The sequence below is a fragment of the Pundamilia nyererei genome, unplaced genomic scaffold, assembly GCF_000239375.1.
Source record: "Pundamilia nyererei isolate P.nyererei 1_Seehausen unplaced genomic scaffold, PunNye1.0 scaffold00020, whole genome shotgun sequence".
Classification (NCBI taxonomy): domain Eukaryota; kingdom Metazoa; phylum Chordata; class Actinopteri; order Cichliformes; family Cichlidae; genus Pundamilia; species Pundamilia nyererei.
The window spans coordinates 3,864,163-3,876,552 of NW_005187421.1; the positions used below are offsets into that span (position 1 = coordinate 3,864,163).

Consider the following 12,390-nt stretch of genomic DNA (forward strand, 5'->3'; position numbering starts at 1 on the left):
GGCACATAGACATGGTTAGATGACCTGCTGAAGTTCAAACTGACCATCAGATTGGAATAGAACGGTAATTTAAGTGACTTTGAAGGCTGCGTTATTGTTCGTGCCAGACAGGCTGGTCTGAATATTTACCACATTGAGGGTTTAAAAAGGTGACAAAATATCCAGTAGCAGCAGTTTGCTGCTTCAAAAATGCCTCGTTGATGCCAGAGATCACAGGAAGATGGCCAGACAGCTCTCAGCTGATGGGAAAGCAACAACGATTCAAATAACCACTTGTTATAACAAAGGTATGCAGAAGAGCATCTCTGAACGACCACACAGGTGTCACTTTTGTCAGCTACGAATGAAAAACTGAAGCTCCAGTTCACACAGGGCTACCAAAACTGGACAAAAGAAGATTGGAGAAACCTTGCCTGGTCTGATGAGTCCAGTACCAACTGAGAAATGTTTAAATGCCAAACCCTACATGATTATTGCTGCCGACATTGTCCATTCCTTTATGACCACAATGTACCAATCTTCTAGTATGTGCACATATCTTAACATTGAGCCAAATCTCTGAGGAATGTTTCCAGCACCTTGTTGAATCTATGCCCTATATCGATCATATATATCATATAAGAGAAAAGGGGAATTATTTGGGGATATTTGATCTGTGCCTTGGTTTAATATTCTTTGATCTACAAACATTTCCACGAACACATTTTTAGGACCAAAGTCATTTTATTATTGGGAGTTTTGCACAGTGAATTAAACCAGGTAGACTGAGTTGTTGTTCCAGAAAATGTCTTCTGACTAATAGCAGCACAGTCACAGTCAAATAAAAACAGAAACTAAACAAAAGGGTTTTGTTGGACCGAGCATAAGGAGTCAACGCCCAGCATCATTTTGGCCAGACGTTTTCTACAAAGTTCAAATGTAAGAAAGAATCTTGGGTAAAAATAGATGGACAACAACGTGGCAACACAAGAATCATACCATTCACTTTAAAGATTGTCATCTTTAGCATTCTCCAATAAGATTCCTATAAGAGTCCTGTTAATTTCAAGTTTCTCTTTGACTGACATCGTGACTTGTTTATTTTTTAGTGAGGTTCAACTACGGCACACGTTGTCCTTATATTCATGGAAAGGTATGACTGTCTTTATTAAATAAGTGGGTTTATTACCACAAATCACAGAGTAAATAAACAACAGTCAAAATAAAGGTTGCATTTAGTTACAAAGTTATTTTAGGTGGAAACTTAATTACAGAATATATTAAACAATCATATTTCATTAAATCAATCATATTAAATTAAACATTTTCACTCAAAATTCCTGTATGTATATACAAAATAAAGGATGTGATGAAATGCCACTGTAAGTAACAAGATGCCCCTTAGATTGATTTTTATACAGAAATCCTGTTTAAGCAGAGGATACTGATAAGGCTACTCAGCAAACAGAGTATCTTAACCCCTTAGCAGTCCAATTAGTCCCCTAAACCATCCAATGTCCCGTGGGCGGTACGTCCGACTGCTAAGGGGTTAAACTATATTACAAACTAGTGTCACAGTCTTCTTAGGTTCTTAGCTCGTGAGTTGATCTTAGTTTACTAGGTGGCACTGTGTCCCAGTAGCTTTCTAATCTGCAGCCCCTGAAATTATACCTAAGCACCACTGCAGACAGCATAACAGTTATATTTTATTCGCATTATTCTTCTGTGTCTTTCTCTACAGAGAAGAGCAACAGATGAGTGCTACTTCTTAGAGCGGCTCGAGAGCAACAACTACAACACCTACCGCTCCAGGAAGTACCCAAACATGTACGTGGCGCTGAAGCGGACTGGCCAGTACAAGTCTGGAAGCAAAACTGGACCGGGTCAAAAGGCAATTCTCTTTCTCCCAATGTCTGCTAAATGCTAATCTGGGCTCAGAGTGAGAGATACTGATGTCTGAATGAAAAGATGTGACGGCAATGAAGCAAGCCATCAGCATTGCCCAAAATAGCTGTGAAGCTTTACTGTTAGATCCTAACAGTTATTATTTTATCATAAACATGTCTGCAATTATTCAGCTTCACTTTAAAATTAGCACCATATAGTCATACCTTTTATTATATTATAATATTATTATTACTATTATTATTAACCAGAATTTTACTGTAGACCAACCAACTGGAGCCAGCTGCCTAGTGCATCTCAGTTAAACAGCAGTACAACACAGTGGGTTTTTAAAAAAAAAATTAACATAGCTCTCTCTCCATAAGGATTCAAAACAGCTATCTGCTTAACCTTAACCTAATGAAAGTCTAAGTTGGAGTCTGGGTTTAAGTGCAGGGTGTTGGTAATATACTGCATATTTGAGTGTTTTCATAAATAAGAAAACACGTTTAAATCCCACAATAATCTAACTGTATTATAGAAGTCTGAAAAATATAAAATTTGAATTAAAAGAAGAAGAAACACTAAAAGCAAAACCCAAGCATTTCTTCTCCTTTTGAACACGTAGGACTTGGACTGTTAAATAGATAAGTGTTGACTTGGTGAATTGTTGTATTATTGGCTGTTGATTGTGCTTGTTCGGCAAGAAACACAACCTTTAAATCCCAGCACAACATTTTAAAGACATTGCTTTGCCTTGTCATCACCATATTACTGACTGTGAAAAAGTCATTTAAAATCAGCGGTCCCCAACCTTTTTTGCGCCACGGACCGGTTTATGTCTGACAATATTTTCACAGACCGGCCTTTAAGGCGTCGCGGATAAATACAACAAAATAAAACCAGTACCGGTACCAAAAAAAAATGTATTCATAACACATGGTAAAAGACCCAGAGAAACAGAGTTAATGCTAAAAACAATTAAAAAAAAAAAACTATAAAAACCGATAAAACCCCTGAAACCCATAAATTTCACATCCGAGCCTGAACTCTTGCGGCCCGGTACCCTACGACTCGGGGGTTGGAGACCGCTGATGTAAATGACCAACATGGAGAGGAAAACCTATATTCATTGCTGGCAGTTGTTTGGGTGGTAAAGAATTCATTTTTGACTTACAAAGTTGGCAGTTTTTTCCTCCATATACCCCCTCCAATTTCTGAAATGAAACTGGAACCAAGATAAAATTAGCTAAAGTCACCACTTATCTCTGACAGTGATGTCATTTTTTATCATTGATTAATACATATTACAAGACCGCCAACTTTGGGTTTTGAACATGGCCACCAAGACGTGTTAAATAAAACATTTAAAACTGCAGCAATGCAGATGCAAAAAGCACCCTAAAATTTGCAGTGTGTTTTTAATCCAACCGGTTACACTGTAATTCTTCAAAAGTAACAGTCCAGCTATAAATACATTTTTAATATTTGACTAATGGTGACAACCGTGCTTCACCATATCTGGCTACAATGAGGTGATCTGTGGAGATCCTATAATTTCAGGATGGGAAACTGTCTGTAATATAACTGGTAAAACCTCCCAGAGTAAACAGCAGGAAGCTCCTCCATGTTGAGGTCAATCTTATCAAAGCCGTGCTCCAGGCCATGAAGCAGAAGACTGGCTAAGCGAGAGGTGATGGGCGTGGTCTCGCTGGTTTTGGCCAGCTCGCTGATGTCCAGCCACTCGCAGCGTAGACACTCCTGAGTGCAGAAGTTGATCTCGTAGGTTAGCGGGCTCAGCCGGCAGATGATGTACATGTCAGACATGCCGAAGGCACCGGGGTGGTTGTGCTGCTGCCGGATACTTAGCAGAGATCTGAACTCGGAGCGAACACCAGTTTCCTCAAACACTTCACGAACAGCAGTCGTACCTGAGAAAGATTTATTTAACATTTATACATGGAGGCATTTAAAAGACTTTGATCTAGGAACGATGATCCAATTCCACTGTCAGTATTACCTTGCAGATGGCGTTAAGAAGGGAAAAAGGAAAATACACATATATTTTTGAACATTTGATGCTGCTTTTCGGGTTGGGTCATGTACATAATTTTAAAGCTGCTTTTTAAAAGAAAAGGTGAATTTGAAGAATTTGCATATATATCATGTGCCTTATTTTGTATAGTTCAAATGAATGTATATGTATCATCTTTAAGTATAATGTTACACTCCAAAGAATTTAGCTACATGTACTGTATTAGTTCTTTTGCTCTGTTGAGCGTGACACTCACCAATATTTTCTCCTGGATCAGACAAACCACCGGGAAACTTCCAAGCATTCTTTGTCTGAAATTCCAGAGCAAAGTTCAAATTTAACTTCAATTGTGATATATGGCACTGCTGTAAATGTATCTTAGATAATTATCAACATGTACACTGCAACAAGGTCTATTTCAGTCTTAGTCTAAAGTCACTTAATAATGCCACATTTTGTTTCCTCTGTTAGAAAATGACCATGGATCAAGCTGTAATAATGAGATGAGAAATGCTCCAGTCTGAGCATCCTTTCATGTTATGTTTTAGGTTTATTTCCTCACTCTGGAGACTTTTACATTTGCTGCGGTGAAGTATGTCTTCCACAACTGTTTCACCACTTACCTTTGATATTTAATGACAGTATGCTGCTGGTTAAATTATGATGTCTGTGTATATATATTTTTGTAGTTACTTAAAGAATGTGCTGCGCTTTTTTTCCCTTGCAGATCCTCTCTTTGTGAGGAACACAAATGCACTACGGCATTTATTTTCATGTATTGTAAACCAAATGCTATATTTTTGGAACGGTTTCTAAAGTGTGCTGGTAGAAAGAAATAAAGAGACTTTGTGTAACAATAATTGTTGAGGTTCTTAAAAAGTCGAGCGTCTCTCTCTTCCCCACAGAAGGACACGCAGCTGAATGTAAAATCATTCCAAAGAAGTGCTGTAAGAATGCTGACCGTACGCAATCTGTTCACACTAAATCTACCGAGAAATGCTGCGTAAATGTCATTGCATGATGGTTAAACACTCTTACCATTACCTCATTCAGCTCCCTGATGGACATAATTACCTTGAGCCCACTGGGAATATGTAAGTTGTCCTGCAAGAGTGATAAAGTTTGGTTTCTTTTCAGGAAGTTCATAACCCTTAGCATGCTCTGAACAGACTCGGCCTGTAAGAAACTTTCTACTGCCAAAGGGCCAGACTGTTATAAAGCTCGTTTCCAGTAAACAGCTCGATAGGGAGGAGGAAAGAAGGAGGAGGAGCAGGGGAAGAGGAGATAGAGGACTCTCTACACTTCCAGGCCACTAACTGCTCGTCTCTGCTTTGGGACAAAATACATTACATGCTCCCATGACTGTAGACTGGTGCACATGTTAGATGTAAGCAAAATCTGTCATTTATAATGCAACATATGGATTTGTTAAGATCTGTTTCTTAACTTAAAAGAAATGTTTTAAATATAATATTTGTACCTATACCTCAGTATAATAACTGGGTTAATAAAGCTGGATCTTGCATACATAGGTCAAACCTCTTGGATCAGGACTGCAATAGTTTCTGTTGGGTTTGGCACTGATCACTTCTTTTATTTCTAGCAGACATTTGAGAGATGTTTTTTGCATGTAGAGGTCCAGCCTTTTGCCACTTTGCTTTGACAGTGAACAATGGTACATGTGTTGCAGTTAATGTTTGTGGAACAAACATGCTCATGTGCTGGTTTTGTGGCATGCCAGCACAGGTAATACTGACATTATCTGCAAAGCTGCTGAAAATGTCAAAATATATAGTAGATAGTAGTGAAAAAACAGAAACTCTAAAGTTACCTAATTGTTTCTGTATTACTTAACTTTTTATCTGTCTAACATATAATATGATATGTTATCAAATAGAAACAGGCGGCTTTGCATTTTGCAGCCATTTCCTGCTCATTACAGAGAAACTACTACAGATGTTTCCATTTAATAATCCAGACATTACATATAATATTTACAGTATTGCTTTTAAACAAATTAGAATGCTCGGAACCTAATGTAGGATTAATTCAAGCATTATAATATAGTAATACTATCCAAATATGCCTAAACATCAGTCAATATTACATTTTTACAAACAGATTATTACAGTTTAAACTCTCTATATACATTCCCGTTTCTGCCTTGTTACCCTACTGTTACCACTGAGCTGTAATAAGATGCTACCAGAAAACTCTAAATTGGCAAAAATGTATGCCATCAACTTTTTCCAATGCCATCCAGTGGCCTGAATAGGAGTCTTTGCTGGGCCGCTTTTGGGCCCAGGACCTTATATTTGACAATCTAAATGTATGAACCTGTCTCTATTAATTACAAGGAAAATACCACATACTGTAATAAAAGATGTACACAGCCACCATAATGTCAGACTTTGGTTTGAAACCTTAAGTTCAGGAAGTTGGCTGTTGCTGTCCTGCATTTCATTTTGGTTTCTTTTTAACTGACCATGATGGTTACATAGTATGCTCAAGATCAAAACTACCTGACATCAGATTTTCCACTAGTTTAGGCTGCTTATTTGAAAAGGTCTTAACATCTTATAGAGGACATCTTATGAGAGTAACAGTTCCCAAATGACATCAACATTACACAATCACTTTTCAAAATTGCCAGCAATCTTGTTTGGGCTGACCGAAAATGCAAACAAAGCTGTGTCGAAGAGGATTCAAAAGAGGCCTGTTGTAAGTTAACTTCAAAACACCATGAACACTACAGCAGGGCTCTGTGAGAGCTTACAGACGCACACAGAACTGTTTGAGTGCATTCAACTCATGTAAACATCATGTTTGCTTGAGGTCAGCTAATTTTGTGTTGAGCTATGTTAAGTGTGAATGGATTTCCAGCCAAGGTTTGAGTCAACAGAGGCCCAAGTTACTAAATAAACAAATACTAATCATCCACATTTTAACAGCAGCATGACTGATCCATCAGTGGTTCATTTGTGTGACTGATATTGGACAGATCAGCTTTTAGGAGGATATAAGATGTGTAGATATAAGGTGTATAGCGCATTTAAATAATAAAGTCAAACAGATACCTTATTTCTGTCTTGGACAACAAGGACCTTTCCACTGGACTCATCAACAACTGCACCTGGACAAAACAATCAGTCAGACATTAATTTTATATATTATTCAAGCACCTGTGTCCCTATATGCTGGTTCACATTTTGCATATAAATCGTAATAATTTTAAGCAAAATGTGGTGGTAGACTGGCACAAAACCAATCATTTGGTTGGACACATAACACATGCATCATGTGGTGAAGAAGGCCGCTGTCAGGTTTCAGAAGATGACGGCTGATTTGTTCGTTTTCTGTTTTGCTTCAAATCTCTGACCTACAAATACATCAAGATGGTAACAGTCTGGGCTGCTGAGCTGGACAAGCTTGAAGATTTGAGTAATTTGGTGAACTAAAACTGTAATGACTTGAGGTGGTTGGCACTGTTGGCTCAAACCAAGGAGGTTCTGGGATTAAATCCAGTCCAGGGCCTTTCTGTGTGTTTGCATGTTCTGCCATGTGTTCCTTCAGTGTACTCCAACATGCCACAGTTCAAGGACATGCGTGGGGCTAGATTAATTTGTGACTCTTAACACTGACTGTATGCGATCTGCTTGTCTGTCACTATGTGTTAGCCCTGTGATAGATTGGCAACTTGTCTACAGTGTACCCTGCCGCTCCACCTGTAACATCTACAGTAGGCTTGAGGCGCTCCTGTAAACTTGAATTGAATAAGTGGAAGAAAATGGATGGATGGAAAACTGTAAAGGTAATTATCCTAAAGGAATTTACAGTATGCACTGACATTATTGAGGTCCCACACTGCAAACATCTAAATCAGTCTATAGCCACAGATCAGGACCCACAATTATACTGAATTACATCCAGTAATGTAGTGACAAGATAAAGAAACATATCATAAGCTTTGCTGCAGAGAACAATTGTTCGGGGCAAGACAGTAATAACATGCTAGTCATCTCTTGTGTCTAGTTTAGCAGCAATTTAAAAAACAATAAAAAAGAATAATAAAACTGTAACACATTCTATTTACAGTATAAAAAATTTAAACTGTGTTTGACAAAAAACTGCAATAGCATTATTTTGATATATTTACGTTGTATTTACGTCATTAGCTATAAAAGATCAATATAATATAACGTCGCCCAAAAAGTGGTTACTTTGCAACTTTAGAGCTTTAGATTTGTCACAATGTAACCAGTTGGTAATTTTATTAAATTACCAAATTATGATGTAATTTTTTGAATGGTTAGTCTACAGTGTAGCTGCTGGTTTAGTGGCCAGTTAAAGAAAAACAAAAACAAAACAACCAACAACTCTGAATAACACTTTTTTTTTTCAAAAAATGATGACAGTACCAAATACAGCAAATTTACAGGGCAGAAAGCCTTATAAGGAACACCTGTCAGACACAAGGATTGATGCGATCTATTGATAATGTATAAAATCTTGACATCAACTGATTACTCATCAGCACTACATTTAAAGTAATACTAGCCATACATATAGAATATCTCCTGAAAACAACAAATTTTAATGAACTGCAAATCTTCTAAATGAACAAGACCAAGACTCAGACAATTTCCAAAAACAGAAGGTTAACTAAAAATTGTTTCTGTGGAACAGCAAATTGTTTTACTTTCTACAGTTACAAAGTCTGAGTGACTCAGCTGAGAAATTTGTGGACATCCGACTTCAACATTTACAGTTTTTCTCTGATGTTTCTCAGCAGCTAGTGACTAAGCAAGGCAGTTATGCGCTGCTGACAGTTGAGGAGGAGGAGGAAAAATGAGCCACTTTCTTTTCCGGTTGCTCTGTCTGACTGACCAAGACAAGCCTCCTCAAATGAATGTCACAGATGCGTAAAGAGGGATGTGTCTTGCTAAAGGCTTGACTTGGACTTCCAAGTGGAAATTGATGTCATCCCCAGTCCCTGTGCCATATGGCGCAGGAGGAGGCCTGGTTTCTGCTAAAGGAGGCTATCATTATTTAGCCCTCAGTCCAAGAAATAAAATGGTCATGAGGAGCGGGGAGCAAGAATTACAGTACGAGACAAAAAACAAACAAACTGTGGATTCAATAGAAAAAACTGTTAATCACTTAATTGTATAGTTAAACTTTGAGCCACTTACTTCATATTTCACACATTTTTGTCTACTACTCTTTGGTATCGCAAACAATTACAGGTTCATGCTCTTATCTTTACATTATGAGGTCATTATGAATCTGAGCTTCAAGCCCACTAAGTTTTAAATATAAAACAGTTGGCAAGCGTCTTCAAACTGTATCCTGGAACCAAGGAGGAAAAAGCAGGAGAAATAACTAAGAAGAGGAAGAAGGAAAGAGTAACAAGACAATCACCCAGCATTGTTGTTTACTTGTGATTACCTCTTCTACAGATAAAACTTGGCATCAATGTTAATGTAAAATAATGCTTGATTCAGGTTGGTGCCGCTGTAGCGATTGATTAGGGAGAATCAAATTCCCTTCCCAATGGAAATTAAAAAATACTTACAAATATGAAATAAAAACATATATTGAAGAGTGGCAGTTAATTTGAGCCCTATAAGTGTTTTTCTACTGCATCACAGAGACATGGAAATTAGTTTACCTGGACCACTGAAAAAAGGCTCTGCTAAGTGTGCTGAACAAAGTGAATTTCCTAGCTTAAATAAAAAGGAACTGAAACCTCTGCCTAAATAACAAGTTACAAAATGAAGAGACTACTACAGGTTTAGAGGAGACACTAAAGTGTCCCTGCCCACCTTTGTAGTTATCTTAGAGATTTAATCAAAGGCTCTGCAATGTGAAAAACAGTTGTGTTTTTCCCAGTAACTTTCACTCTTTTGTTTTTTGTTAGGGGTCAAAGCCAAGGCCATTATGACTTTCAAATAACTTCTGACATTAATTGACAGTGTTATTAGTGAGTACTGTTTTGGGGTACTGGCCAAAACTACGATAAGAACCAGTTGTGAAAAATAACCTTTTTACTCTCTTATTGGGTCAAATCTGAGTCTGGCAGGACATCAGGCGTATGGATGACAGAGGATTTAATGGATGACTGCTTTCCAATCACGAGTTATACTTTTGGCCCTATTGCTGTATCTTTGTGAAAATAATCAAGAGCCACAGTCAGCACACACATAAGGAAACTGGAATCTAAACAGCTGTGTATTTCAGATTCCTGAACCCAGTTTCATCATCAAACAAATCTGGCATCTAAAAAAGGGAGTTTCTGGTCCCCATTCCTCAGAAAGATGCTCTGGACATGTTCTGACATGCTTTAAGTGCATCTACTCTTTGGTAAAGGTATGAATGGCACTCTGCCCTCTGCTGGACAATCACAAAGTTAGCACTTGGGCTGAGCAACTCCTTTTCCTGTTGATCGTCTCTTCACTGTCAGTCCTGAGTGAATTTCCATTTGCGTAAGTGAAATGAGCCAGAGTTAAAAAATGCAAATCCCAAATGACAAACAAGCTTTTATCCATTTAAAGATGATAACAAACTACTGGTGTTTTGTGTTAGCACCAAATGTAGGTCACAGTTTACTCCAGCTTTAGCTATTTAAAAGTGATTTAAAAGTGACAGCAGAATACAGTTTGATTTTTCAACACTTTTACATCTTTTGTCACATCTGACAGATTCTGTCACACAACCACTCGCAACACGCAAGGCACTCATCATATTAGGAAACAAATGCGGAGGGCAGTTGTCATCGCTGATGGGTTTACATAGACTTTGTGTCCATAACAATTGTCATTTGGTCTAATGTGCTGAAGCAGTTTGTGCTCGGCTCAATCATCCACAGATGAGATTCTCTCTTTCACAGCACAAACTCTTTCCACTGAGAGGTTGGTGTAAAAACTACCAGGAGGCGACAAGATATGATCAAATAGTTCAGCAGCTTTACTCAGAAAACCTAAAAAATTTTATTTATTTAAATGTGTACACTTCTGGATTGGTTCCAGCTCTACGGCTATTTTGTTTAATGACCCTTGCAAGTATCATCCAGATCACTTGTTCTTGGACATCTGCCACGGACCTCAGACTTGTACAGAGAGAATCAAGAGGATACCTGCAGGTTTTTCAACATTTACAGGGTTATGCATTCTGAATTCATTCCACAGGGTCAGATTGTCCCGATGGAGTTCTGCCTGAAGGAGAACATTTGACAGAAATAACCAGAACTTTGCTGAATTTCATTGTGCAATCCAGCACTGGCATATAACAATGAAAACAAGGGTTTTTTTTGGCAACAAACACCTGTTCTACTTGCCCAGTTTGACTCACTGCAACTTGTCCTTTTCCCTAAAAGGCAGTTCAGGGAAATTCATACTGGAAAAGATACAGTGCACACTGTGGACGCAAACGTTCAAGTAGACAGAACAAAACTTGAGGTTACTCTATTCCGTAACCCCCGTTCTCATTGGCTAGCAGTCATGACACTTGCATCAGGGAGGGTCCACCCTCCTCCCTATAAAAGGGTGTGATGCAGCATCACCCGTCATTCAAGATAAGCTCACCTCTTCCTCACTTCGTGCAAGGAGGGTGACCTGGTGAGACACCTCACACATGTTATCAGAGAATGGGGGTTACGGAATAGAGTAACCTCAAGTTCTCTTTCAAACATTTGTTTCGGTGTCTCACTATGGGGATATGCAGACTTCCGTATTGCCTGATAAGCCCATCTGAACAACTGACCGCCACCTTAGGAGGTCTCGTGGGGACCCACACAATGTGGGCTAGAGATGGTGCAGTGACAGACCCGTGCTGGAATAAGCCAATTGGATTGCCTCAAAAATCCAGTGGGAAATGCATTGTTTGCTAATGGGCTTCCCAACATGTGGTTTAGGCCAGGAAACAAACAGCTGATTCGACCTCCTGAAAGCCTTTGTTCTCTCTATATAGGTACACAAAGCCCTAACTGGACAGAGAGCATGTAGGTGCTCCTGTTCAGGGGAGGAGACAGGAGGAGGCAAAAAGCTTCTTTTTTTTTTTCTTTTTTTTTGCCTGTCCCGTTTGGCTCTTTTGCCATCAGAATTGTTGTCTAAAGGCGAAGAAAGATGCCCAACGAATTTACTTTACCAAATTGACCATTCCAGCCTTGCCGTAATGGTCCATTTGATTCACCTTTTATTGTTTATTTTATTTTCACTTGCTGAATACGGAACAGACTTGACTGGGGGAAAGAAGGGGAGAAAGAAAGAGGGAAAGAAAAACAGCTGAGAAGGGGGACGGGGGAGAAGGGCAAAAACCAAAAACCAACAGAATAAGCAGAGAAAAAAAATACATATATCGATCACCTGGATCACCCCTGAGAAAGAAAAAAGAAAACAAGCAGAAGAAAACAAGAGTAATAGAATAAACAACATCACGAAGATATATGGGAATATGACAGTAAATACTAAATATTAAACATTATTGTGCAGCAC

General features: G+C 38.5%; 2 protein-coding genes across 3 annotated transcripts in view; one reads left to right on the plus strand and one right to left on the minus strand.

The window, feature by feature from the left end:
* The window catches only part of fgf2 (fibroblast growth factor 2), a 9,081-nt gene extending 6,385 nt beyond the window's left edge, over nucleotides 1–2,696 (plus strand). Inside the window, exon 3 of the mRNA XM_005726554.1 lies at nucleotides 1,721–2,696. Within this exon, the coding sequence (XP_005726611.1) occupies nucleotides 1,721–1,906 (186 nt within the window). The 3' untranslated portion in view covers nucleotides 1,907–2,696. The remainder of the gene's footprint in view (nucleotides 1–1,720) is intronic.
* Nucleotides 2,697–2,841: 145 nt separating this feature from the next.
* The window catches only part of nudt6 (nudix (nucleoside diphosphate linked moiety X)-type motif 6), a 16,983-nt gene continuing 7,434 nt past the window's right edge, over nucleotides 2,842–12,390 (minus strand). The window contains exons 3-5 of one of the 2 annotated variants that reach the window (XM_013909171.1): nucleotides 6,976–7,031; nucleotides 4,155–4,209; nucleotides 2,842–3,794 (exon numbers count right to left, since the gene is read on the minus strand). In XM_013909171.1, coding sequence (XP_013764625.1) covers nucleotides 3,415–3,794; nucleotides 4,155–4,209; nucleotides 6,976–7,031 — 491 coding nt within the window. In that variant the 3' untranslated portion in view covers nucleotides 2,842–3,414. The remainder of the gene's footprint in view (nucleotides 3,795–4,154; nucleotides 4,210–6,975; nucleotides 7,032–12,390) is intronic. The other variant, XM_005726555.1, reaches the window with a different exon arrangement.